Source organism: Scedosporium apiospermum (assembly GCF_000732125.1).
Source record: "Scedosporium apiospermum strain IHEM 14462 chromosome Unknown SEQ_SAPIO_0154, whole genome shotgun sequence".
NCBI lineage: Eukaryota > Fungi > Ascomycota > Sordariomycetes > Microascales > Microascaceae > Scedosporium > Scedosporium apiospermum.
Genome location: NW_015971855.1, coordinates 425,769 through 452,753, shown reverse-complemented (window position 1 = coordinate 452,753; position 26,985 = coordinate 425,769). Strand labels below are relative to the sequence as shown.

Below are 26,985 nucleotides of genomic sequence, written 5' to 3'. Positions count from 1 at the left end.
TGGGCTGAGCGAATTGTGATTTTTGTGTTTTTTTTCCTCCTTACTCGTACTCGTACTACCAGTACTGTTCCATCGCCTGGCTGGCTCTTTGTGTTGGGTAGCAGGGACAGACAAGTCGGGACGGGCTTTCTTCAGCCCGGTCTGATTGAAGCTGAAGCCTTGTACCATCCGCCGCAAACCTCCCCACGTCTTCTTCTTTCGGCCCAGCCTTATCTCATCGCTTGGCTCCGCTGCTCACTCCGCTGCCCTCGTCTTACTTTGTCGTACAAACAAGTGGACAATCCGGTAGTCGGTCCCAGAGCCCACGATGAGCGGCAACTACAGGCCCTATCAACCACCGCAACAGCCAGTTTACTGGCAGGCTCCTGGTCAGCAGCAAGGAGCCCCAAGCCCCCAAGGCACTCCGAACCCAAACGCAACTCCAGGCCAGCCTCTCCCAGGTCATCCTCACCCGCAGCAGACGCCGCCTCTCCAACGTCCTCCCCAGGCACCAACCCAAGGCGTACAGCATCATCCCCATCCCCAAGCCTACGCTGCCTTTGTCCCCCAACAGCCAGGACAACAGCATGCCCAATCTCCTTATCCCCTTCCCCTCCAACCTCATCGTCCTCCCCAGCAGCAGCAGCAGCAATATATCCACCAGCCACAGCAGCCTCATCCTCACTATCAACAACAACATCCTCAGCATCCCCACCAACAACACTATCCCCCTCAGCAATCCCCTCTTCACCCTTCTCACCCTTCCCCCCTCCACTCGCCCCCGCTTCACTCCCCCGGTTATGGCCCTCCTCCCACCCAGCAACCCCCACCGTCCAATCCTGTCGGCTTCATTGCCGAGCTCGATTCCTCCATCATCTCGACGCCACCTCCGGGCCCGGGAAATGGCCAAGCCGGTCCGCCGGCCGGTAACTTTGCCGAGTTACCTGCCGAGCCGGCCGTGACCCCCAACCCCGGGAAAGAAGGCGACAAGCCCGTGCAGACGCCTCAGTCGGCGAAACCTCCTACACAGGCTAACCCCTGGGGATTCTTCCTTGAGGAGAAGCAGGTCGTCACGAGCGAGGGTGGAAAGCCAGCCTCTGTTCCCGCTGCTGCGCCGGCTTCGGCTCCTGCTCCTGTTCAGGGAGAGCCCAAGAAGGAAGACGAGAAGAAAGATGAGACGAAACCCCAGGCCATCGTTGTTGATTCAACGCCGCAGGTTGTCGAGGAACCGCCGAAGCCTCATGATGCGAGGTTTACCTTGCCTTCGCAGCAGTATATGCCGGGTGTTGTTCATCGGCCACCGCCACCTCAGGGTGGCCAACCTGAGCATCACCAACCTCCTTCACAAGGTCAGGCTCCGCAGCAACAACCGCCTCCTCAGGTTCAACCTCACCAACATCACCCGCAGCAACAGCAACAGCAACAGCAGCAACCACCGCATAACCAGCAGCCGCATCAGCAATTTGTTGCTTATAATGCTTCTGCTCATCCTGGATCTCCGGGCCCCCCTCCTCAACAAGGCCAGCCTCCTCACCAACATAGTCCTCCTAGCCAGCCGACTTCTCCTGCTGGAGCTCCCCCTCAAGCTTCACAGATCCAACCCTTCCAGCCCGGCCCACCGCAACAAGGAGCCACACCCGCGCCGGCCACCGTAAACCCGTACCAGGCATACGTGCCGCCTAATCAACAGGGCGGCCCGGCGCAAGGAGGACCTCCCGCTGCAGGTGGTCAGTTCCAGATACCTCAGCATGGTCCTCCTGGACTTCAAGGAGGCATGACCCCGCCCGGTCAACCTGGCCAACCACAGCAACCACAGCAACAACAATTTGCCATTGGAGCCAGGCCCCCTTCTATAGGACATGCGGGAGGAGCGCTTCCAGTGGTTGCGAATGCAAATCTGCTGCCTTCCGGACCGCAGAATCCTAACCAACCTCAGCAACCCGGATATCCCCAACAGGCTCATCCCACACCTCCACCGGCTGCCACGCCGACATCCCCTCCTCTTGGCCCTGGCCCCACCCAGGCCCCCCAAAACCAGCCCCATATGTATGGACCGGCACCTCCACAGATAGCGGGCACCCCAATGATGTCACCACCACCACCCAGCGGCCCAGGCGCCGTTCCTCCGAACCAACCTCATGTCTACGGGCCAGCTGCCTCGCCGGCTGGTAGTGTAGCGTCACCTGCCCCAGGATCTGGTCCAGCGCAGCAGCAGCAGCCGCAGCAGCAGCAAACCACGTCGTATTTCCCTCACAGCGCGACACCTCCCGCCGTTCACCCCGCCTATCAGCAGGTGCATAGGCCCCAGAGTCCGCCAGCGCATAACGTGGTTCAGTCTCCGCCGCCGTTACAGCATGGCGGCGCGCCCGGACAAAGCCCGTCCATTGGATCGAGTTCCGTGCCACAGACCCCCGCGCCGCAGACTCCAGGACCCTCTCCCCATGGTCCCACGCAGGCGCCTTCCGTACACAGCGTTACCCGGCCCAACTCCGGCGCATATAACGTACCGCCGCCCAGTTCCTCTCACGGTCCGACGCCTCCTCCTGGCCAGACCCAGACACCTTCGAACGCTACCCCGGTTTATGGGGTTCCTCCGCCTATTCCCGCCCAGGCGACCGGTCCAACCCAGCCGCCGTCTCTCCCTCAAGGCCAAACTCAACCTTCCCCTCCTACCGGCCAATCTCAGGGGCAAATACAGGGTCAAGCCCAAGGTCAACCTCAAGGTCAGCCAGGCCAGCCAAGCCAGCCAGGCCAGCATCCCACCTACGGGCCGGGCGCACCTCATCCCACTCAGCCCGCCTCCGCTCAAATGACCGGCCACCCAGGCCAGGACCTCCCGATCCCGAACGACCCTCCTCCGCCGTATAATCCTGTCGCGCTTCCTCCCCGGCCGGAGACTGCCAACCTCGGGCCCCGTCCCGTCTACCACTACGGTCCTCCCCTCCCAGGCCAAGTCGGCATCCCCCCTCCACCCCTTCCCCACCGACCCGTCTCCGCCATGGGCAACCAAATAAGTCCCCAGCCTGGCGCCCAGCCACCTCAAAGTCCCTACGGCCCTCCCGGTACCACCCCATACGGCGCCCCCAACCCACAAACTCCCGTAGTAGGACCCTACGGTCCCGGCGTCCAGACGACCAATCCCCAAACCTCTTACGGCCCCCCTCAACCAACCTACACCAACACCCCCACCACCTCTTTCCCCCCTCCACCCAAGACTCCCGCCCTCAATCATTCCCTATCAGCAAACAGCCGTCCACCCACCAGCGGCGGCGGCGGCGGCGGTCTCCTAAGCAGCAAGACGATGAAGAAATTCGTCAACCGGACCACCAACATTCTCGAACAGACCGTCGCGCCCGTCATCGCAGCAGGCCACAAGTATGCGTATCAGGGCCATTCTTCTCCTTCGCCCATGCCGGGTCAGCCTATGTATGGACAGCCTGGTACGCAGCCTGGGTATGGACAGCCGGCTCCGCCACAGGCTGGGTACGGACCGCAAGCTACGCCGCGTGAGTTTTTGTTCTCTCTTTCCTTCCTCTCTTACAAGATGAGCTTCTAGACTAATACCCTGTTTTCTCCCCCCAATCTACAGAATATCCAGCGCAGCCGACGAACTGGGCGCCTTCTCATCCGCAGCCTCAGGCTCGCCGGGAGTAAGCATCAAACTGTTTCGTTCCGACTTTAGAAAGGGGATTCTGTTCCAATTGCGAGAGCTTGCCTTCTTTGTCTTCTTCCTTTTTTTTTTTTTTTTCGGATTACGCTTCGATATTGTCCGTTACGCATCGTTGGTTGAAATGTTTTATGGAATTTAATTCTGATCCATTGCCTTTTGTCTTCTTCGACAGCACGATTGCGAGAGCGAGAGCGATGAGAGTATTTCGGGCCTTCAAGTGATTTATAATCAACCTTTGTCTTGCTGATCCGGAAAGGTCCCATTCTGCCCTTCGGTATATATTTATCTAGAAAAGAAGAAAAACACTCAAAATGGTATCATTGCTTTTAGGTACAGGCATGTCCGAAACAAATCCATTGACCCATCCCATATATCCCGTCCTGTTCAAATGTACATAGCGAACGAGCCGAAGGAGGACAAAAAATAAAGAAGCGTCCTCAACCAGCGTTGGAAACCCCCAAAGTTCCTCGTTTCTAGTAACCGAGATAATAGATATAATATTGAAAACGTCATTTCCAACTCCCACCAATCCGTTTTCAAGCCTTTCATCAGATGGTGAACCCCCCAGTCCCTTGGACCCTGTAAGAGGATCGAGAATGCATTGCCCCGGTTTGTATAACGCCAGGTCACATATATAAAGAGGAAGAAGACCCTATAAATCCCATGATATCCCGCGCCAAGGAAGGTAATCCATACCACCAGAGTAAATGCAGACAATAGAGAAGAGAGAGATGGAGAGGGAAACAGGTACTAGCGAAAAGAGAAGGAAAGAAAGCAGGGAAAAAAAAAACCAAAAAAAAAAAAAAAAATAGCTACTGCACCCTCCCATCACCCACAAGATCCCACATCAAACGGCTCAAGCTCTCCACAAGCGGCGGTAACGCCTCCTCCTGCACAGGAAAATTCGACCTCAACAACGACCTTGCCGTCGAAAGCACGATGCCATCCTTCGAAATCGGCTCGATGACATCGCCCACACGGAGGCCGGGAACCCCGCCATTGACGATGAACTCTCGCGTCTGCGGCGTCTCTTCGCCGTTGACGGGCACGCAGCATTGTTTGAGTTCCTCCGAACCCGGTTCGTTGGGCCGGAGGAGTCCGTAGATCCAGAGCGTGAGGCTGGCATAGTAGACGGCCACGGCTGCGAAGTCGCGGAGGGTCGTGGGCGGGAGGAGGCTCGCGTAGCGGAAGACTTGGCCGGCGTGCCAGACGGCGTGGCGCGCTATGGGGGTCGTGGCCCAGTATTGGTCTAGGGCGTCGGAGACGCGGTTGGCTTCGTCTTCGCCGGCTTTACCGGCGAATTTTTGTAGGTCATCGAGGGAGACATGGGTTGTCATCATCATGATTTCGGACGTTAAGGCGAGGTGGCGAGAGTGAGGAACGGCAGCGACGGCGTGGTTGGCCAAGACATTGAGGTCACGGTAGAGAGTTTGATACTGCATCTGAACCCACGGAGGGTAGTTGGTAAGCGGAGCGTTAGGTTGCCGTCCGGCAGAGTAAAACTTAGTAGACTCCCAGTAGCTGGAAACTTGGGCGCGGAATCCATAGAGCAACGCGGCGTAGGAGATCTCTTTGTCAATGAGGGTGCCCGACATGGAAATGAGATCACGATGGTGCATTGCCTCGGAGATGTTGGGGATGTCGGCTGGTGGAGCCGAGCTTGCCTTGGAAAGGTAGATATCCCGCCATTGTTCTGCTGTTCGAGCCATCCAAAGATCTCTAGACGCGGGAAGGCTAAAGCAGAGCTCGGTAAATGATATGGCGGGGTGTTTGCACAATGACATGGAAGATTGAGCGTCGTGGAAATACACGTGCAAAACAAGTCTGTTGTTCCCATCAGTCGCGCCGCTCGGAAACGGAGTAGATTACACTACCTTTTATATGACTCCCTATTTATGAATTTCCGCCACTTTTGCTCCAAGATTTCTGACGTATCCGTTTCTATTGGAACAATGTCTGGGGAGTCCGGGGGCAATGAAAATCTACCAGCTCTCCGTATCATCTACCTCCTGTGTTAGTATGGCGGTGATGCGGAGGTTCCCTGTCTTGTGAAGAGTATGGTGGGATACACTTACCGTTACAAGCGGCAGAAGAAAGCTCTCGGAAATTTCCATCTTTCGCTGGAAGCCGCTCCAGAGTCCGATATCCAGGTTAATTAGAAAGGATTGGAGAGTAGTGAGATCCCTCGTGTTCAAGTTACGTTTCTCAATCTATTGGGTATCATCGGATGATTCGTTAGTTATATACAAAATATGCTCAAATGGATAAGTAGCAATTGCGTATTTCGCGAGGGGGGAGTTCGACACGTACATGGTGACCAAGGCCAATACGGACAACTTCATGAAGAGCCATTCCAAACTGCCAAATAGCAGGCGCAGACACGTAGGTGGCCCCATTCGCAACGAGCGCCGCGACAAATATGGGAAGAGAAGAAGCAGGATCAAAGGACCCTATATGAATCCAGGTGTCGAACTTGCGGGCTTCCTGGGTGAAGTGCATGAGGAGAATGTAGTTGAGCAATCCGAGTGATGGAAAGGAAGGAACTTTGCCGGTGTCCTTGTTCTGCGAGAGAACTAGAGCAAACAGTCTGTCGCGCATTGAAGAGTCCATCCTGATTTGAGGGTATAATTCCTTGGACACTCGCTCGAGACGAAGACCTCGCGTGATATCGTCGCTCACGTTGAGGTCTTCTGCTGCTCGACGGATGTAATCCTCATGGCTGGGCTCCCATAACCAAGGCGATCTCTTGAAAGCTTCGTGGCCTCGAGCCGGGTCTCTCATGACGGTCTTTCCCGACGCTTTGGATGCACTTGAGCCCGTCGAGGGACTAGGACCAGAGGGCTCATATTGAGGCACAGGGATGTCGTCAAAGTTCAAGTCCCACGACGAGAAGTCTATGTTCTGGAACGTGCTCTGTGAAGGGTTAAAGTACGTCGTACTGTCAAGGGCACCGGAGGTCTGCATGGGTTGCTGCTGTGGCTGCTGCTGGCTCCGGGAAATGGGATTGGAGACGGGACTCTGCAGCAAATGGCGTCCGTTGCTGGCAGCAGCCTGCGCGGAACCGTTCAGGAACGAGGCACTGCCAGCATCCGGGTCTATCTCAGCGTCGTATTGAGGCGCTAGTGAGGATGAACCGGCGCCAATCTCCGGTCCAGCAGCCACCGACGACGTCGATTCAGGAGTAGACACGGCCGTGGCATAGGAGCTCGGAGTGCGGAGCTGGTTGAAGCGTTTGGTGGGCATCTCACAAACGAGGCCCCTAGTCCTACACCTGGTACATGGTTTCTCATCTTCACACTTCGACTTGGACGAAGCGCAGTGGACGCAAGCTTCAGACGCACGGTCACTCCTCCTAATAGACGCGCGTCCCGAGTCGGTACCGTCGCGATCATGAGTGGCCTCATGGCGGGTGAGAAGGTCGGCGCGGTTAAAGCGCTTGGGACACCTGGTACACTGGTAAGGACGAGCATTCTCGTGAGCTCGTAAATGGCGCGTGAGATGATCAGCCCTCTCATAGACCCTAGCGCAGATGTGACAGACGTGAGAGGGAGGTGTCGACCTAGGTGAGCTAGGATGTTTCCTCTTAGACTGCTTCACCTGACCGGTGGTGAGTGACGGGGCTAGCGTCGGAGCCGGAGCCGGAGCCGGCTGCGGTAGGTGCTGAAGTTGAGGCGCCGTCACATTGCCGCTCCGGGCCGGTTGGAGCTGGACCGGGGCCGCCTGGGTAGGAGGAGGATGTGAAGAGGAGTTGGCAGCGGCGTCACAGAGGATGTCAATGCCGCTCTGGCCGAAAGTGGTCATGACTGTCTGGGCTGAGCTGGGCCCTTGGCGGCCCAGGGGGGGAGGGGGTGGTCGACAGGCCCACAACAAACCGGTCCAATTGACAATGCCGGGGGATTATGGTGAGTAAGATTGCTGCAGAATTGCAAGGCACGATGGGAAGCGATGTTGGAACACGAGAATTGCCCCTTTAACTGGACTCGCGCGAAACGGGATCCGAGTGGGGTGGCGGAGCTGGCAACGGGACTTGGACAGACAATGACAATTGGAGAGACTCGCGCAACGCTGACGCTGACGAGGGAAGGGGGAGTCGGGCCGCACGGACCATGCGACGACGACAAAGGCTTGAGTCTTTTTGAGACGTGTGTGGTGTTGAGAAGTACACGACCAAGTACAAAGGTACGACGACAGAGAACGCGCGGGCTTCTTGCTCTGTGTCCGTGGTACTGGTACAAGCGGCTGCCCAGCGTATCAACTGATGCTGTGGCTGTATTACTTCATTCTTCATCGAGCTGAGGTAAACTACGCAGCTTAGTTGAGCTTACCGTCGAATTGGGCAAGTATCAGTGAAAGTCGTTTTCCCGAGTCATCAGGAACAGCGTCCGGGTTGGCTTGCACCTGCACTCAACTGTCTACTTCGTACGAACAGTGAAGTAGCGAGTTTGCCGGCATGAGTGTACGAAGTTTATACCAGGAGTGTGCCAAGTATCAAATGTATTTACACTGCATCATGTGTACTTCGCACTAAGGCAACAATTGAACGAACCAAGGTGAAATCAATCACATAAGCTCGCACACAACGCCAAACTAGTGCAGTGTGCAGTACGACCCTGGCGGTATAGAAGGTCCAAACGCTAGGCCAAGCCAGCCCACTACGTCAATAGCCGCATCTCGACGCATTTGTTAGCTTGCACATGAGAATGAATTCCAGGACCATGGGGAAATACTCCTCGCAGATCAATTTGCCAGTGGAAATAATTCTTAAAAAGAAGAAGAAGAAAAAGAAAAAGAAAAAGAAGAAGAAGAAGAAGAAGAAGAAGAAGAAGAAGCATTAATGAAAATAAATTTACGATTCATTGGTGCTGCCAAGTAATGAGGTACGAAGTACTTGCGGAGGGGAGGAGGGCAACCCGCCATTACCAACGGTCTCAGCTGGCTCCAAGGGACGGGGGATCGGCGGGTCCATTACGACAGTCTACAGGGTATCTACCTCGATCATTGTCAGCTGGCGCTGGCTTGGTCAGGCCTCAGACTTGAGTTCAAGTCTGCAGCTAGAATATAAGCGGCGGTGCTACAATTGTAGTGTAGTGCACTTCGTAGTGTCAAACGCCTCACCCCTCCACAAAATGGCAAAACGGGGCCGGCATCTATCAAGCTCAACCCTGTCGATTAAGACTCGATGCCTGCCCAAGGCTGCCTGTTGGTGGAGTGTACAACACTTCGATGTTACCTGTACCCATTGGCGAAGAACAGCCACCCCGCCGCCCCTCGTCCAAAAATGACAGCTCGGAACATTCACACAAGCATTTCCAAGCCTCCGCAAGTGTCAAAAAGGATCAGTTGATGCTGGGACTCACTCCAACGACGTAAACAGCAACAAACACCGAGGTAGTCGGCGAGCATGAGGAGAAAAAATGACGCCGGGTTGGGTCGGAAAACGAGGACTGTAGTGACATTGCTGAACGCAACGAATTGGGCCAGACCTAGCTCTCATTAACGATGGCAATGCGATGGGACTGACCATCCCCCGCCAGGTTAATAAGCCTCTGGCGGAACTCGAAGCGAGAACCGGAAGAGTTGTTGAGGGGTCTCAGCTCTCTAATTTACAGTTAGGTGCCCTACCCTATTATATCCCCTCTCTGATTCGGGTTCTCACCCCAAGATTGATGGATGTAGCGTAGCAACAAGTTCACAAAAACCCCCACGTTGTCAAAAGTTGGAGACAACTTTGAAGGCCTGCGTTCAAATGAAAGCACGCCTGTGGCGTTCCTGAATCATCCCTGCGTCATGCTACACCGCAAGGCTTCGTCTCGGATGTGGCATTTAGACAGAAAACGATATCCAAATTCTGAATGGGAAAAAAGGGACCCTAGCCGGAACTAATGCCAAGGAGTCGGGAACAGCCACCCCCGGAGAAAGAAAGCAGTTGGGGGCTTCAAGATGGCCCAACCACCATAAAACCTTCATCAAGTACACAATGCTTTTCCCATACCCACGATCTAAATTAATTTATAAACCTCAACTCCAACAGCCATTTGTGAACGTTCGTTCGATGAAAACCCTCTGCACCTGCCGAGTCTCACCTGCTAAAGGATGCACCCCGCTTCTCGTCCCAACATGTTTGCCCAGCACTTTCGTCCGCCTCGTAATCCAATCAATGAGACGAAACTCCTCACATCTCCGCGGGTACTTGTAAACTATATGAAGGAAAGACCTCGGACGGGAGGCATGTCAAGGTTCCTCCCTTGTAATCTACCACCCGATCCCTTCACTGGACGAGATGAGAAGGAATACAGGAAAGTCCATTGATCACTTATTTACCTGTCACATTTCCCATGGTTGCAGCAATCGCCAGCCAGTCCTCTTTCGGACAAATAGCCACAGCTCGATCCCACTTCGTCGCAATCCCAGTTCATCTCACTCACTTTCATACAAAGATCGCCAGGGTAGCGACATGTACAGCTCGTGCGTGTGGGGGTCGTATTGGTGGATGTGACGCAGGGATTTTTTGACATCTCCCAGTAACCCGGTAAATGTCGTCCCAAGGTGATATCGCTACCCTGGGCTCTGAGCCACTTATTGGAGGGTGTCATATGTGCGTTGCAGTACTAGTAAATGTGAGTGAAAAAGGTGGTCAAGTGCCAGTGCCCACCCCTGTTCCGGGATGGACCCTCCGGTCTTTATGTTCTCCCTCCACCTGGGCCGTTGTGTTACTTCGTAGCATTTACAAAGGCATGCGGTGCTTCCGGCTCAGAACTTCCGGGAACGCTCGGCAAAGGAGCCGCGGAGAATGAAGGCAGCAACACCATCACGGCAAACGGACATTTCTTCGTACTTAGAATGAAGGCTTGCCCATTGGCAGGCCAGGCCAGGCCAGGCCAGGCCAGAGATATGAAGGGAGGGCCTCACGCAGGCAGGGCAAGGGAGGGCCAAGGGAAGAGCGGCATTGCATGTCTTTTTCTCCTCTCATCGGATAGCTCTCTGGGGGTGAGTATTATTACGAGGTACGAAGTAATCATCAGTACTCCGTACTCAATTCGACCCCCCCTCGTCGAAGTTACCTAATTACAATTGATGATATGTCGCCGCTCTTGCTGGGGATTGGACTGTTGCTTTTTTTTGGTCATATTAAGGGTAGCCATATCAGTTAAGAGTTGCGAGTTGCGAGAGGTCATTTCGAGATGGTACGTAACAATTGCAAATACTTCCTACTCCGTACACTACATATTTCGTATACGGAGGATCACGAGGTGGACATGCCTGTGAATGCCTGTAAAGCATGCCATATTGGTCAATTAATTGATGCCGGCGAGTGGAGTAATGCGCAGTCTTGCAGTACTCCGCAGAACGCAGAGCGAGCGGCGCTGAAGCAGGCAACTCAGCCTCAAATACAAGCGAGGCGGAAAGCAACATTTGAAGTCATGAGAGAGTCTGAAAAGCATCGTCAACATTACATCACGTCCCTACCGGAAGCACCGATATATTGAACCTTTCCGGCTCCATCCAATAATATGTAGTCTTGGCCGGAGCTGCTGCATTGATAATCCTGGGCCCGCAGGTCCTTGGGGATGAGAAAAGGGTGTCTTGGCGGGTAGCCCAGCCTTCCAGCGTCATTAAAGCCACGAGGAAAAGCAATATTTCGACGGCGATTCTCCTAATATTGGAGGGTGAGCCGACGGGTCGCCTTGAACCAGGGAGGCACACACCAGAGAATGTATTCTGGGACCATTGACGCTACATCGTTGAACAGGGCGTGCGGAATAGTCCCGGGATCGACTGATTCTTCAACCAGCTCTACGAAGCCATGCTGCCCATTTTGATGCAACTGCGGAAAGGCAAAGGGAGCATGACTGAAGGGACCTCTTTTTTAATAACTCAACCAAGAAAAGAAGCAAGCACAGAATCGGCCCAGTGGAATGGATATCATAAAACTGCGACACGCATAGGCGGCGTCGGCCAGGTCGCAGAATGGGCCTTTCTAGAAGAGGAGCCGCTCGTCTTTTCATTAGGGCATGGCCTAGCTAGGCGATCTGCCATGCGGGCGTGTTGCTATGAAGGCCCGCCTGTCAAGATGCACACTCTGAAGCGACTGAAGTGGCGTCGTCCCGCCCGCCACACCAGGTTCTCCAGACCTCCATTTATCGCGCTGTTTCTCAGAAACCATCGTTGTCGTTGTTCCGGGACGGGATTTAGGGCGGTGTGGTCGTGTCTGAGTAAACCGCTCCGACATATCCGATGATCATCACGGCCGCCCTTGCTCAGACTATCCTATCATCCGGGGTGGGCAAGGGGAGCAGGTGTCACAATGATCGACCTACTAGTGTAGAGAGGCACCCAGGGCGCAGAGGCCTGCGCCCTTCACCACCACCCCATAACGAAGCAAGTAATTCCCTCTGAACCAGATGACTGCTAAATTCGGTCCACATGCAGTCCCGGCCCAGTGGCCCGGCCCCCTCAAGATCTGCAGGCTAAAATTCCCATCCGCCGCTCTTTTCGTCCACATGTACTTCCCTCCTGCCACATGTACTGCACACTAGCGCGCCCAGCAACCCTGCGTGCGTTTGCATACCCCAGGCTCTGCACCTCTTCAGAGGTACCATTGGTCCTTGCTCTTATTGCAGGGTACCCTGTGATCGATTCGCTAGTAAAAACTGGTAACCGGGTTTTCGGGGTGGAAAAAGGCGAGGGAGGGGAAAGGAGCTGGTTAATGAAAACGTGCGGAAGATGTGATCGGCCAAGAACGAGTTTGGCTGATCTATTCCCTCCCAGGCAACTATCATGTGGGCATTCATCGATGTGGGTAGCCAGTTGTACATATTACAGACTTCTCAAAGTGCATCGTGTCGTTCCTTGACCATTATTGGTCTTGATGGTTGATGTGCTTCTTTGGTGGCCCCGGTTGCCGACCTCGCATTGGTTCGGGGGATCCGACCCAGAGACGCCGGTCCATGCGCAGTTCAAATGGCGACAGTCGAGATGTGATACGTCATCGCAAGAACCCTTGCGCAGCTCGCGAACTCGTCTCAATTAATCCAGAATCAGGATGTCTTTTTTTGTCGCTCTAAACCTCGAAACAGCACTCACCGTACATGGCTTGCCCCGTATTAGTTAGATCTAAGCCGGATGAGGCATGAGATGATCTGTCTGGTTGTGTGTCCTTGCGGACACTTGGAGGATAGTCATTATTTCATCCCGGTTTGGTTCTCTCAGAGCTGCGTTGCGCACAGCCAGCAGTGTTCAACTTTCCCAAATCTAGCGGTGGCTTCCTTGCTGCAGTTGGATAGCAGTTGAATAGTACCAAGTGATACCAACAGTTCTGCTCGTAATATGGATGAATATCCTGCGGAGTAAGAGCCCCAATTTGCCGAACTGCCCAGACCTCTCAATTTAGCTCGACCCCTCTCTTGGTACTTAGAAATATGCGGCGCGAGCTTCCTGCTGTTGTCTGCCCAAGCCCTTTCACTCTCAATCTGCCGGTATGGGAGAGCATGGCCAGGCATTCAGAGTTGGCCAAAGCCAGCCGCTGACCTTTGCCTGCCTACCTACCAGCCCGCTCCAGTGCTAGCTAGTGCCATCACAGTGCTTAACCAGGCGGCTGGTCAGAGCTTCTCATTTTCTGACCCCATGAAACCTCCATGATCGTCGCTGGGATGTAATTCAGCGCGCAATGCGCAAGCTATTACCTAGAACCGCCAAATCTTGGTGGCTCTGTGGCTTGAACCCATGGAAAGGAAGGCCGCAGCTTGAGGTTGTATCATTAAGCACTTTCTGGTGTGATGCACCATTGGTGTAACCTCCGACCTGCCTCGCCGCACCGCCTGAGCCTGAGTCGCGTGGTTGTCGATGTGCAATATAACCCATTTTCTGCTATTCCTGGCTAGGATACGCAGGCGTTTTACTTGAAATGGGATCTGAAGTGAATAAAATGTCATTCTATGTATATTGCACCCCTCTTAGCTACCAGACCGAAAACCTCTATACCCATGGCCTCAATCAATGAGACATGGCCCCTGTCAGTCCAGCAGGGCTTTGAGAAACAGGAATTTTGGCAGAGAAAGGAGAGGAAAAAATAGGGGGGAAATAATAATAACAAGTGATAATAGGTGACAGCACGCTCAACATGCTCAACGATGTGAGGCAGGGTACAGCAACGACCGGGGCTTCCGCTCGCAGTCCCAATCCCCTAAAACCAGCGTGTCCATCGAGGCGCGGCAGACATCGTGGCAGTGTCCAGTCGTGGGTCTGACGGTTGAAGACAGGTCGCCATCGCATGCGAACTCGGAGGATGTTGTTGTTGCAAACTTTCGCCCAGCCATTCTGCGAACGCCGAGTGCTAGGATAATCCGAAGAAAGAGTAAAAGACGCATCCCATGCTCATTACCATTAATGCCCATTAATCCCATTCCCTGGCCATCGTGCCCCCAAAGCCCAAATACCACATTCCTAGTCCCCGAGAGTCCGTCCGCGAGCCCACCAATTCCTTACGCCTGTTAAATTTCGATTCGAGATAGAAAATAAAAACACTGCTCGTCCAAGTCAGTTTCAGGGCCAAACGTAAGAGGTAGTCTATGTTGCAAGCAGATAGGATTTCAACGCACGTCCACACGAAGTTCTCTCACTGCTGTCAGATATCAAGCACTTTAGCCGACTGGTGTGCCGCAATATCCACACTTGCGCCCAGGAATAACCCAAACCTCCTTTCCCTGGGCCGCACATGTCGGGCACCGTAAGCCAGGGATACTGCCCTATGAAGAGGTGAGCAGCGGACCAAGATAGTGAAGCCAGGGCAGTCTGCCGCTGATAGGGGAGGTCGGTTTATACCATCATGACGATTGCACCCTTGTCAGGAGTAGAGGCGGTTGGGACAAACTGGTGGTCGACTGGTCTTCCCTGCTCAGGAAGAGCGGCATGGTGACAGCATCCGGAGTTGACCATTGTGACGCGCGAATGATCTGGTAGTCAGATGTAAGTGGAGAGCTGGCTGTGGTAGAGGACCGGGTAGGATGCCCTGTGCTAAACGCTTCCAAGGCCAGGAGCGAAGATGGAAGCAGAAGAATAGGTGGTGTTGATGAAAGGTATTTGGGAGGTGAGCAAGGAGTCGTGGGGAGAAGATGGGGGGGCATGAAATGGTATTTATATTATTAGATTTCGGTTGAAGTGTATCCAGACTAGATCCTATCATGGGCAGTAAAGTTGGGGAGGGAGGAAGACAGCTGAAGAGAGTTGGGCAGGTGGAGATGGGCGTGGGCTCCGCTTGATTAAGGGGAGACACTAGAAAGCCACGTTCTTGACGGGTACGGGAGCGCAGGCTCTACGGTTTATGGAATCTAAGGATAGACTAGGTGACCAGCCGATAGCGAACGGGATTCCGTCACAGGTCCGACGGGGAGGAGACAAGTCAGAAGAGATAGATCCTTGTGAGACTAGGGAATAGTCAAAGTTCGATTGTGGCGTCAAGCAGCAGGTAAGCTAGGGATGTTGGAGGAGCAAAGGCACGGGTGGGGCTCTCATGGAATGGAACGGGGGTCTGTTTAGGGAAACTGGGGAGGGAGCAGGTAAAGCGATACAATCCTGCCGTGAAGCTCGAGGAGCAGCAAAGGCGCCAGCCGGTTCTACAAGTGCGAGGTAGGTTGGCGCCAATGTACAAAACCACGCGCCATGACGAGCCCGGATAGAAGACCGGGTCTAGCAGGCGGGCGGTCATCGAGCGAGAAGAAAGGGTCCCAATGGGAAGCACAGGATCGAAACGCCTCTCGAAGTTGCCAGTACAAGAATTGCAGTAGCGTATACACTAGCATTTAGAACCGGGCTGGGGGGTTTGGTATGGGACCGAAGGTACGGAACCAGAGTGTCTCACTGAAAATGGGCCATAGGCAAGAGCTACAGGAACCGACCCTAGCTCTGCAGGAGCCACTACAACAGCTGCACTATCGCGGCTCCAGGGTTGTTCCTAGGAATCTTCTCTCTGGGGATGCGTATCAAACTTGGTTCGGTACCGCCTGGCTCACTGAACACTGGCCCAGCGACGTAATAGTGTCTATAATCTGCACTAGTCAGGTGTGGGAGGGTCAAGAGACAAAAGTATGAAAAGTGGGAAAGAGACCTCTCTCAAAGTGCGATTGATGTAGCGTACGGAAGTACACCAATACATTGTGTATCGGACGAGGTAGCTAGGCGTTCCGGAGCCGGCTGAAACTCTGTCCGCAATCGACATTTCTCTCCCACTGGTACTTCTTCGGCGTTTTCTTGACTCTAGCACGCCGGGAGGGTTTACGTTGTGGGGCGGGGGATGAAGAGAGGGGCACGATTGTGCGTAATTTGGCAGTTGGTCCGCTAGAAACAAGTGGTGTGGTGGGATGGAGCATGGGAGGGATGGAAAGCAGGGCGTCTCAAACGTCGCAAGGGTCATTCATAGGGGTGACAGGAATAGATGGAAAGACGAATAAGCAAAGGAGACTATTAAACCAAAAAGTAAACCCGGTGAAAATTTTCAGTACGAAGTAATTGATGGGTAGAAGGATCTGAGCTGTCACCAACCCTTGCGCCAGAACCTAGAGGGCATGGTGAGATTCGTTATCCGGGGTGTTGGCTCTGTGATTCGACGGTGGTTCTTGGGTGCTTTAGCCTCTCCCGGGGATCTCCCAAATCAGCTCCGAGGCTCTGGGACACTTGGCGATTGGACGCGAGATCACAGACGAGCCAATCAATCTTTTCCCCGAATTGTCGACGCCGTGTTGTGCCAGCTAACCAAGGGTCAGGAGAAGGGGAATGGAGGGTACTGCGCACTGGACACCATTCCGGAAGGCAGAGGATTGTAAATATTGATATATTAAGGATGGATATTGATGGATGCCAGAACCAAGTTTGCCCAATCCCATGGGCGTACCGGACGATGAAGTAGTACTTCGTACTTGTCGGGTTCGAAAAAAAAATATGCGACCTGGAGTGTACCGAAATTGGATACATCGAGTACACATTCACACTCGACACAACCACGACGCCGATGGAAGTCGCGATCTCGCCGGCGGCACTTAGATGAAGCTGAAGCCGGTGTTTCCCAATCGAGATGGGCTTCGGGCTTCAGGGGTTGGGTGGAGAGGCGACACTAGTCCCCTCTGCCCTGGCCGGTTTGCCTCAGCGCAATTCTGGTTTCCAACGCACTGGATGGGGCGCAGAGATCTGGTGCACGGGCCTGGGGCTTCGCATCAATTTTTGTCTTTGACGTGACATGACCGCAGGAAAAGGCGGGGACTGGCCGGACGAGAAGAATATGGTCGTAACACGACATACCTCAACTAGCTGCGGGATTGGTGCGGTCACCAACGAACAAGTACAGCGCACCGAAGGCCAGGGCGTAGTGTTTCCCGTCGGAAGTGGGAAGGGTTCAATATCCGTAGGTGATACTTGGCTGATGGCTTGGAGATGCAGAGGAGCTTGTCTTGGGCAGTTTGATCTCTTGAAGACGGGGGTAGACCTTGAAGTGTCCGTAAATCTAGAAGATGGAGATAGTGGGGAAAAGTCAGGATGTGAGCAGTGTTGGATTCGACCGACCCTTCGAGCCGTTGTAATCTCAAATTGCTCAATCGTTTCGCCTATTACTCAGGCAAGAGGCTGCTCTCCAGTGCCTTCCTTGCCCGTATCTGTCTCGGGAGTTGCGCTTTCTACGTCCGGCTCCCTCACTCCTCTGCTTACCTGATCGGGAACTGTGGAAGTTAAGCAGCAGGAAGCTGTGAGAAGCTCTACCTGCCTTGAAACGTTTCTCATGTGCAGCAGGGTGGGACAGGAGACATAGGCAGATACAATTAAACGGACATGTAATACACCAGTCCATCAATCCTCGGAACACGCTCCCAAGTATGAACAGATTCTCGGGAAGGGGGTGTGACACAACGCACAGTCGCTGACAGCGCTTTCTCAAAAGCGCGAGAAGAAAGAGTGGGACTGGGGCGTCATGGCCTCAACTCGGGCTTAGATGGTTGTGTACTCACCACTCAACTCTTTTCCAGCCGTGCTTTCCTTCTACTTTGCTCTTCACGGGTTTCAAATGTACCACTCGTTAACCACTTTGGCATGTGGAATGAATGGGCATTAAGATATATGAAATAACCGATATTACAGAAGGGTTAAAGGCTGATACCTCCTCACTGCCTGCCCAGTCTTCTCTCGCCCCCACCTTCCGGCCATGTGCGGGATATCATTGATCAATTGATCTGTGGAGCTACTTCGTGATTTCCGTGTGCTGGGAGTTCGAATGTCTAAAGTCGCTTCCGGATTGGCGTCTGCCCAACAAGCTAGTGCAAGGCGATGGGCAGGGATTGTCGTTCTCCGAACCATCTGGGTGCCTGAGTCGGATCAATATCATTGAAGTATTATCGCTCAACCTGGATGGATCCCGTTCCCTGACAAGGTTCTGTAAGTGACGGTCAGCCACAAGAGCCAAGATGGAAAAGCCATCAATCCATTGTCCCGGGACAACATAGCGCACGTTATTCTGGGCCACCTCCGGCTTTAAGGAAGCCATGTTAGGGGTCCTCCGGGGTCGTCTTGTAGGTATTGAAGGAAAACGCCACTGCAGGGACCATCACCAAATCCACAGCTCTTGATATAAACGAGGGTCCAGACCCACACCCATGTGCCGCTGCTCCAGATCCAGCCTCCCTTCGTTCTAGCATTGCACTAGTGTAGGAGAAAGGCTTACGAGTTCCTATTGTCATTGGTACTAATGCTAGTGCACAACATAGGAGCGTGTGGGTGAGGTTTAGCGGCATCGAGAACATCCCGGGTAGAAAAGTATTCATACTCCACATAGCACCAGGCCAGCCTCCAGGATGAAGTACTAGAGCGGCTGAACCCAGTTTCCCTTGGCTGTGCGGAAGCCGATTGAAGCTCCCTGCCAAGGAGTAATAACTCAAAATATTTGCTCTCTTCCCAACCAACCGGTACCAGAATCTCCAGGCAGCCTCCCCTTTCCCGATGCTTCACATTTTAGTTTTGAGTTAGCGAATCAAGGGTTATAATCCTCATCAAGGGGGATCTCCGATCTCCAATTACCCTTGTAATTCGAGATGATAGTGTTTCCTTGTCTGTGTTTCTTTTTTCTACATTTGGGAGAGGTTGCGAGAGTCTGTCTATAGTTTCAACGCCGCCCGCGTCACACCGTCCTGAGAAGGTCGGCATGCGGATGTAGCCCCTCAAACCCCGAAGTCGACATGGAGTAATCCCTTTCCGTCTCATGCCACGTCTATCATCTATCGAGCAACAACACGAACTTTCCCGCATTCTTGAGACCATGAATTACTAGAGCGATCTCCACTAGTAGCCAGTACATTGTGCGCGCAGCTCGTAGAAAGCTAGCACCTAGCTAGCTATCATATTGCAAGACCGCGGGGAGGGGGTGAGGGAAGTTGGATCAAACCGACGATGCCGTCGGCTTACTTTATAGGGCAATCATTAGTATCCTTCAGGCTTATTTGGTCTTAGATGTGCCGTCATCCGACCCCAAAACACCATCGCTACTGGCTACATCAACCATGGCTCGAAGTAAATCTGCTCACACCTTCAGTTTCCTCGACATCAAATTACAACAGTACGCGGGCGGCGATAGAGACTTCTCGCACCGGCGTTACTCGTTATTTCCGTAACAATGCTCTCCGTGAGTCTATCCCCTTGACGAGTCATTGGATATTTTTGTCCTTGACCTTCCACGGGCGGTGTAAGTACTCTTTGGCTGCTCACCTGGAAAAGACGTTGTTCTGTCTCAACGGGCCCAGCTGAAGACGCTTGTCTTCTCTATCAGATGTGTAATTGTAATTCCCCCGCAAACGGCCTCTGGGAACCAGTTTAGACTATCCCAAAATCTCATGGGAGACCCTCATCATGTATCATAGAACCCAATGACTGCGGTGCCAATCATACTGCAAGATGCGATGCGCTGCTCCCGTCTTATGGATCACAACTCACAGCGCCCAGGATACTATAAGCTAGCACCTACACTACCTTTCTAGCGATGTCCATCCAACCGACAACTAAAACTAAACGGGTGTAAGCAGAGCATACACAACATGGTTCGAGCTCTGCTTAGGGCCGTTGAACTGGTCAAGGAGCCAAGTCAGTAATGGGGCAAGGTCGGCAACAGACATCGTTTGTGTGATGTCGGAGCTGTGCCAGGCCTATACCTTGATGTGTTACACATGTGGGTGGCTTTGATAGATAGACAAGACTGATCGCATTTGGTCTCCCGAAGTGGATGTCTCTATAAAAGCACAGTCCGTGAAGACACTTGCCGCGCCGGTCGGCATATGTGAGACTGTCCCCGGGCTCATGCTAAGGTGACTTGCTGGAGGAGCTAGGCGAGTTTCAGCTGACATGGTAGGGAGTAATAACATTGAGGCCCTAGCATCCTACATATGCTAGAGCCTATTCCAGCATGAATCCAAGCACATCGATAGAACTGATGGATGCGGCGGGACAATGTTCCTATTTCCCGCCGGGCATATCAGGGAATGTTGGCACGTATCGTGTCACAAAGGAATTACTTCTAGGTTACCTGACCTAGCAAGGGGTCCGACCTGTCGGGTCTGAGGTGGCCACACTCGAGCCCTCTTCCGACATCAGACTTAAATGTAAGGCGAGAAGAAGTCCAATCCAAGGTCGTCATCCGGCAAGCACTCGGTTTGTTGCGCAATTGGCTGGCCATTTAAGGTTGATACCGACTTACTCCGGCTGGTCTCACCGGTCTCAAGTTGAATTTTGTTATTTTCTTCTACCCGCCCCAATATTTTGAAATGCGATCAATCATGTCAAATATTGTTGAGATACACTCTTATATGAGGTGGACCCATCTGCTCTATGCCGGTTCGTCCCACTTCCCCTAAGGATGGGAATCTTCAAGTCGGTAGGGGTTTCCGAGACTAGTGGATTGATCCTTCAATGTTCTCAGTCATTTGAGGTTGGCCTGACTAATAATACTAAGGTACACTCATGTACATCCTCGACCAAGGTTCTGCATTGTGAATGATCTATCGCCTGCAGGCTTTCTCGTTCCTGTCGATCTGAATGGTGCATTAGCAAGATCCGGTCATAAAGATCCAGGGTGGGGTCTTTCCCAGATAGGAAGAAGCTTTCAGAAGCTGATCGTCGGTGGACAAGCTTCTGCAGACGACCTTCTGCCGTGTTCCTCTCATACAGCGTCATATTCCTGCCTTCTCAAATATGATTCTCTGCCTGTGTAACCCCTCCTCATCGGCTCGTGTGTATTGATCCGTCCACCCAGAGGGTGTTGTAAGTCTGATGTACTCACATGGAACCGGTAGAGCCCATGTCATTCTCAGCCAACGGGGGTTGGGGATTCTTGGCATCACTGATTTATCATTATGGGGGTGACGGGAGTGTTTCTGTAGCTCGAGCAGTGGCTTCCTCAGGGGTGGCTTGGATTCGACTTCTAGTTAATGAATGTGCTTGGCGTTCTCACAAGTTTGGCCTTTTGGTAAAACAGCACAAGACGCTCACTAAACATGCGTCAATGGTTGGGAAATGTGGGGCATTCAGCTACGATGGACCTTCTTTCTTCTGAATACGACCGGAGTGCAGGGCAGGCCTGGAAGGCAGCTGCCATTCCTTGTTCGGTGTATTTGGTGCCTCTGGGGATGAAGCGACCCCGATATGCTGGGGTGAGAAGTGTAGTTTATTTGAGATCCCAACAAGGAACGACATCAAGGTTGGGTGTGTCGTCGTCCAATAGCCATTGTAAATGGAACCCCGTCTGGCAAGCCATTTTTCTAAGGGCGTACCCCTGGTCGTTAGCTGAGACTATGATGGAAGGCCGACTCTTGAACAGTGGGATGACGAGTCGTGGTGGCTGATGAGCAAAAACCCAAGCGTCCAATGGGAACCCTCAGGCAAAGCAACAAGAAGCATGGGAATGAGATCATGAGCGAAGTCATACTTCCTGTCATTTCTGAGTGGCCGCCTAGGATGTGTGACAAGTTTTATACTAGGCAAGTACAGACAGGGTCCGCAGGGCCTGGTCTTGATCTTTCTTCATCGGGCAATTGGGGCTCAAGGCTAGACCCTGGTCTCCTTGCAACGCTAATTTGGGTGGGCACGAATTGTCTACTCGCAGTCTCTTGTCTTCGGGACTTCGATGGTGAGAAAAGGAAGGTCCATTCTTGCCGGCTGAAGGGCGTGAGGTAAAGAGAGCTGGGGGGGTCGACTAAGTCGATGGCAATGGGGTTCTCAACGGCAAGGAGGAGGAACAACCTCGTACTGTAGAACCTTCCCTGGCATACAGTCGAAAGAGAGTTTGGGGGCTTGGGAAGGGCCGATACGGGGCGTCTCTGCTTTGCCTCATTGACAATTACCTTGTTCGATTTGGAAGACTTGGGACCCGTTACTTCACTTCCCATACTCCGCCTCAGACATGTGCTTGTCCCGCCCGCACATTAATGACATTTAACTCCACTATATCACATGCGATTTTTTTTCCTCCTCTTTTGAAAATTCCGTGTCAGTTCAGCTTTCGGTGTGAAGCTGTATCGATTCCCTGTCTCGGCAGGCACCATCCCCCCTCTCTGGAGGCCGTTGACATTTGATATCATGACTGTAAGAGAAGAGTAGGAAGAGACTGTATAAGGTGAGGCAAATGAATGGCAATTGATTTGTGACACTAAAAATGGAAAGTCCAAATGTTTGAGACTAAGGTATATGAATAGTATCGATGGTATCTATGCAATTTACACGACCTCAGAAGGCCTAAACGCCATGCTTAACACCCATAGACAACACCCACCCGTGATCCAATCTCTCTAGTCCCTGAAGAACGCCCATAGATTCCGCATTCGAGTTAAAAAAAAGAAAAAAGTAGAAACAGAAAAACATGAAAAGTGTAAATCGTCCCGTCCCAACTGTTTGAAGTTGTTTCACCGTATCATCTTCTCGACTTTGATAAAGAGTTTTCCGTTGGGGATGGGAAGTCCTTTGGGATCCATTAGAGAAACAAACCGGTATCCGCAGCGCAGTCGGTCAAGCCTGACACATGCCCAAGAGAGGAGCTCCCGAGATGTGACCATGCTCTGTTCGTCTTCTACCTTGAACCTGTATGGTTATCTCTTGTTAGTGGCGAAGACCTTTTGCTCGGAGAGATTTGGAAGCCACGCTGAAAGACAGGAGTGAAAAGATAAGGAGAACAATGAGAACATTGGAGGGAGATAATAGTTTTGGATGAAAGCCGCGCGGTATGGACTGTCTCGCTGACTCTCCGACTTTGGTTGAGTCAGGCGATATGTCACATCAAAGAGTCGCGCCGGACGACAAGGGAACACCATGATCTGCATTGATCAGGCTGTTTCTTTTATATGTTGTCAGTTCTCTCGGAGTCACTCGACCGATGGCCCCTACTCTACATCTAGAGTATGACACGTTAAAGAAGCCTAACGGCGTGTGGCGACATGTTTTGTGTCGTGGCGCGCAGAACGCGCAAAGACACTGCTGTAATCCGAGACAACGAAAGTAACGGGCCGACGCGTGGCCAATTGACACCGGATCCTGGAGCGAGTATAGGGGGCACAGCGCCGGTTGGCGGTAGACCGGCGGGATGGCATCCATCCTACCCTTTTCCTCGTGGAACGCATAGCGTCGTGGGACGGACGCTATCTCACGATGCCCAACTCTCTAGGGCGGCTCGAGAGCTCCGATTGGGAACGGAGATTGGTGAGGGTCGAATAGAAGCCAAAGACGTAGGAAATAGACGAGAGACCGAGAGAGAATAGAAAATGGGATCCTTACCTGATGAAAGTGAATTCTTCAATAACCCCACGGATACCTCTAAAGGAGAGAGTGCAACCACCGTTACCGAAGTCCGGATGATTCGTGTCACCGGCTCTTGTTTTCTGCTTGCATTCTAGTGTTGGGCCGTTCGTCTTCTCCCGCTTCTTGCCCTTTCGAGCATCATTCTTTTCATAATGCAGCTCACATTTCACACTGGGTCTGAGGTTCACGCTGCGGTCCTTCTTTTCGCCGTCCTCTCGGATATCTGGCAAGTAGACGTTCTGACCGGCGAGGATGGAAATATTCAAATCTAGGGCGGTTTGAGGGATGGCGTCCTCGTAAGTTTCTGTGTCCTTATCCGAGACCCTGAAACCTGTCGGCTTCAAGACCCAGCCGTCCTCGTCCGCAAACATGCCCTCGTTAAGCATCATGCCCTCATCTAGGTTTTGCCAATTCATCGCGACCATCTGCACGCCTTGGCGCCAGAAGGGGGAAGGGTCCGGATTAGAGCTATTTACTCGGGTGCCGTCCGGGAACGCACGCATGAAGAAATTTTTGTTATGCTGGAATAGCCCCAAGGGATTGCTCGCCGCCAACTCGTGGATGCGGCTTTCGCTTAGGGAAAATATGTGGCCAGGCTTTTTCGTCGTTCGATCGTCCAGGCCCTTGAATCGCTGACTAAATGTGTAAATCGACAGGTTGCTCAAATTACGGCAGATCGGGACACTTTTCGGATTCGGATCCATAGGATTGGGCGATTGCAAGACTGGCGATGGTTGGGGTGTTAAGGGCCTCTCATCGTCGGTCGAAGTGGAATCGCCATGCGAGCCCGAGCCCCCCGGTGTTAGCCCACCCGCGTTCGACGAGCTCAGTGGTGTCGGAGCAGCCTTTTTGACCTTGACTAAGATCTTATATCTCAAATCCTCGAGTTTTGGCGCTTGAAACTTGGCGTCGCACCCATCTAAAGGCTCCGAGAGAAGGAGCCCCGCCCATTCCTCCTTCATGATCTGGACCATAACTTCCTGTTGGTCTTCGTCGGCTAATACCTCGAGACTTACAATGACGGGCAAGTCCGTGGTCTCGAACGCCGACTCCCTGATGGTCCGGCACACCTCCCGGAAGCCGCAGGGGCGAGTTGCCGCCCATTTGTGGGCCACAATGGGCTCGGTCTTGGGATACGAGACCTTGGATCGCAGAGACCTCTCCCGTGTAGGTCTTTCTGGCGTCGCATTAGGCGTGAGGGTCATTGAGCTCCTTTCCTCTGAGATCTGCCTCTGGCTGCTTCTGGCTCCTGGGTCTGGGTTCGGACTCAATTTTCGGCTGGACGGGCGTGGCGAGTGGTCCCGGATGAACTGCTTGGTGCTCTGGAGCGTTTCTTCGACCTTGTCCCGAAGGCTGCCTGCGAAAACCGGGATCGACTCGTGCGAGACAGCTCTCTTATGATCAGGGGGCCTTGACGGAGCGAGGGAAGAGGAATCGCCATTCAAAACGTCAATCTCTATACATCGGCATCCACGTAGTAACGCCTAGACGCGGGTGGGGGGATGAATCAGCAATGGATTTTGAGAGGTACTCTAGAGAGAGCCATGGAATGGCGAGGATGGTAGAATACTTACAGCTCTATACGGTTCTGGCGAAGACACGGATGTGAACTGGTTTCCGCACAGGTACGTATTGTGACTGCTGTTTATAAAGTAATGTGTAATGGGTTTGGTGAGGTCCTTCGTGTAGGATGCCGGGCGCTGAATAGCATCGAAGCCATAGTCCATCATGATAATATCTTGAAACTCATGGAACCGGTATCTCGCCTTATTCAATTGAATCTTTTCTTCGCCCTGTACCTCTGACAAGAACTCAGCGAACTTTTCTCGCTTCAAGTGGCGGTTCGGGTAGCTTAGATCGAGGAAGAGGTTTTCGAGGTGTTCAGACGTAGCTGGGCCGAGATCGAAGGTCGGGAGCCTCCGCCGGAGAGGAACCTCGATCTCCTCCTCCACAATTTCGGACGATTCCTTGTTGTCATTGTAGAGGCGGAAAGAGGCGATGGTAGAGAGGCGACGTAGAAAGGCTCGGCGGCGAACGGACAGGGAGCTCTGATTGCTTTGGAGGAACGGTCGGCGGCGTTTGATCTCGATCGGTTGAGGTGTGTCAACCTTCTTCTTGCGTCGCAGCTTAAAAAAAAAAAAGAATTTCGCCAAAAATGGGTCAGCGGGTACAGCTCGGGGGAAGGACAAGGTGGTGAGGGCGCAGGACTGAGGAGGGATAGGTTCTTACCCGGAGGCGCATCGTCAACTGCCCCGAGGGCAAGCCCATCGTCAGTGGGACGAACTGAAGTGCTAATCGCTTTCCTTCGCCGGGTTCATGGCGAGCGATCATTCTCAAGAGCGCGGCGACTCACGGAAATGGATAGATCGTCGTCTCCGCTAATTGCCCCGACAGCGACGAGGGTTTAAGACGGGGGGAGGAAGGGTAATCGTCTACGAATTGCCGGGATCAATTCAGACGGGGCAGAACCCTCGATAAATTGGTGACATATTCTTACGCCGGCGTTCTCCGCTACATTACGGGGATTCCTCAAACCGCTTCGGGAACCCTTGTCTGACACCTTTTCAGGACAGCAGTCGCTCTCATTTGCTTGTTTTGGAGACCAGAGAGACCAGGGTCGCAGGCATTGCCGGATCGGTGGGGCAGCACAGCCTTACAGCACCGTGTTAATCAGACATGATGCGGATGCAGCATTCTGAATGGCTAAAGTGAAAGATGTCGAGGATGTTTGCTAGGGAAGTGCTAGAACCCAGAGCGGCGGTTGGCTTGTATTTCTTGGTAAAGGTTCCCTCAATCTGAGAGGCGATCTACAAGGAGCGAAGACGATCGATCACTGGACGAAGCACGAGCAGAGCCTCTGGAAGTTGGCTCTAAACAACGACGGAGACGACCCAAGATCGACATTAATTATATTTTCTCGATTTCATGAAATCTAACCCAATTGACTTCTCTTCACAGTGCGCCATCATCGAGAATACCTTCAGCTGCCATGCAACTCCGGTAGGCTTCGCCTCTTCTGCCCATCTTTGTCGGGGCGAGTGGCGGTCTGCCATCCATTGGGGTCATTGGGTGGGACATGCTCTTCATGAGGCGGCGTGGCGCAGCGCGGACTTACCCCGCGGGCGGCTGACCCCGAATGAGACCGTCTCCTTCCCTCCCAACGTCATGGTATTCTCACGAACTACACTGGTTTTGCGCGACTCGTGGCTTTGAGATGGCCTTTTCTGAGGTGAAGGTGAAAAGGGCAAGGTGATGTGGCAGCATCGGTTTGGCTGTTGGGTATTAACTTCGCTGTTGTTTTGCTCTTTCAGCCAGGGCCCTCGAAACACGCATCTTGAGTGGTATCAATTATCGATCGGGTTGAGCTCGTCTCACAGCCCCCACAAACTATCGATATATCACCGCCAAACTAGGCTAATTTCACCTACTTAGAAGCCATACCACAAGGGGGCTGAGCAAAGAGCTTCACATTATCTCATCAGCCAAGCTACCTCGCCCTCTTGTCTCACGTAATTTTTTTTAATTTTATT

At 53.0% G+C, this 26,985-nt stretch overlaps 3 protein-coding genes across 3 annotated transcripts; 1 reads left to right on the top strand and 2 right to left on the bottom strand.

The window, feature by feature from the left end:
• Nucleotides 1-307: 307 nt before the first annotated feature.
• On the top strand, nucleotides 308-3,633 carry SAPIO_CDS9920 (uncharacterized protein; the record flags this gene model as incomplete). The annotated part of the gene is made up of 2 exons (XM_016791204.1): nucleotides 308-3,485; nucleotides 3,569-3,633. 2 exons carry the CDS (start codon nucleotides 308-310, stop codon nucleotides 3,631-3,633), a joined length of 3,243 nt encoding a protein of 1,080 aa, XP_016639048.1.
• Nucleotides 3,634-4,461: 828 nt separating this feature from the next.
• On the bottom strand, nucleotides 4,462-7,450 carry SAPIO_CDS9919 (uncharacterized protein; the record flags this gene model as incomplete). The annotated part of the gene is made up of 4 exons (XM_016791203.1): nucleotides 4,462-5,383; nucleotides 5,636-5,658; nucleotides 5,725-5,859; nucleotides 5,960-7,450. 4 exons carry the CDS (start codon nucleotides 7,448-7,450, stop codon nucleotides 4,462-4,464), a joined length of 2,571 nt encoding a protein of 856 aa, XP_016639047.1.
• A 15,977-nt stretch (nucleotides 7,451-23,427) lies between these two features.
• Nucleotides 23,428-25,696, bottom strand: SAPIO_CDS9918 (uncharacterized protein; the record flags this gene model as incomplete). Its single annotated transcript, XM_016791202.1, has 3 exons — nucleotides 23,428-24,939; nucleotides 25,030-25,581; nucleotides 25,685-25,696. The coding sequence occupies 3 exons, from the start codon at nucleotides 25,694-25,696 to the stop codon at nucleotides 23,428-23,430; spliced, it is 2,076 nt and encodes a 691-aa protein (XP_016639046.1).
• Nucleotides 25,697-26,985: the final 1,289 nt, after the last annotated feature.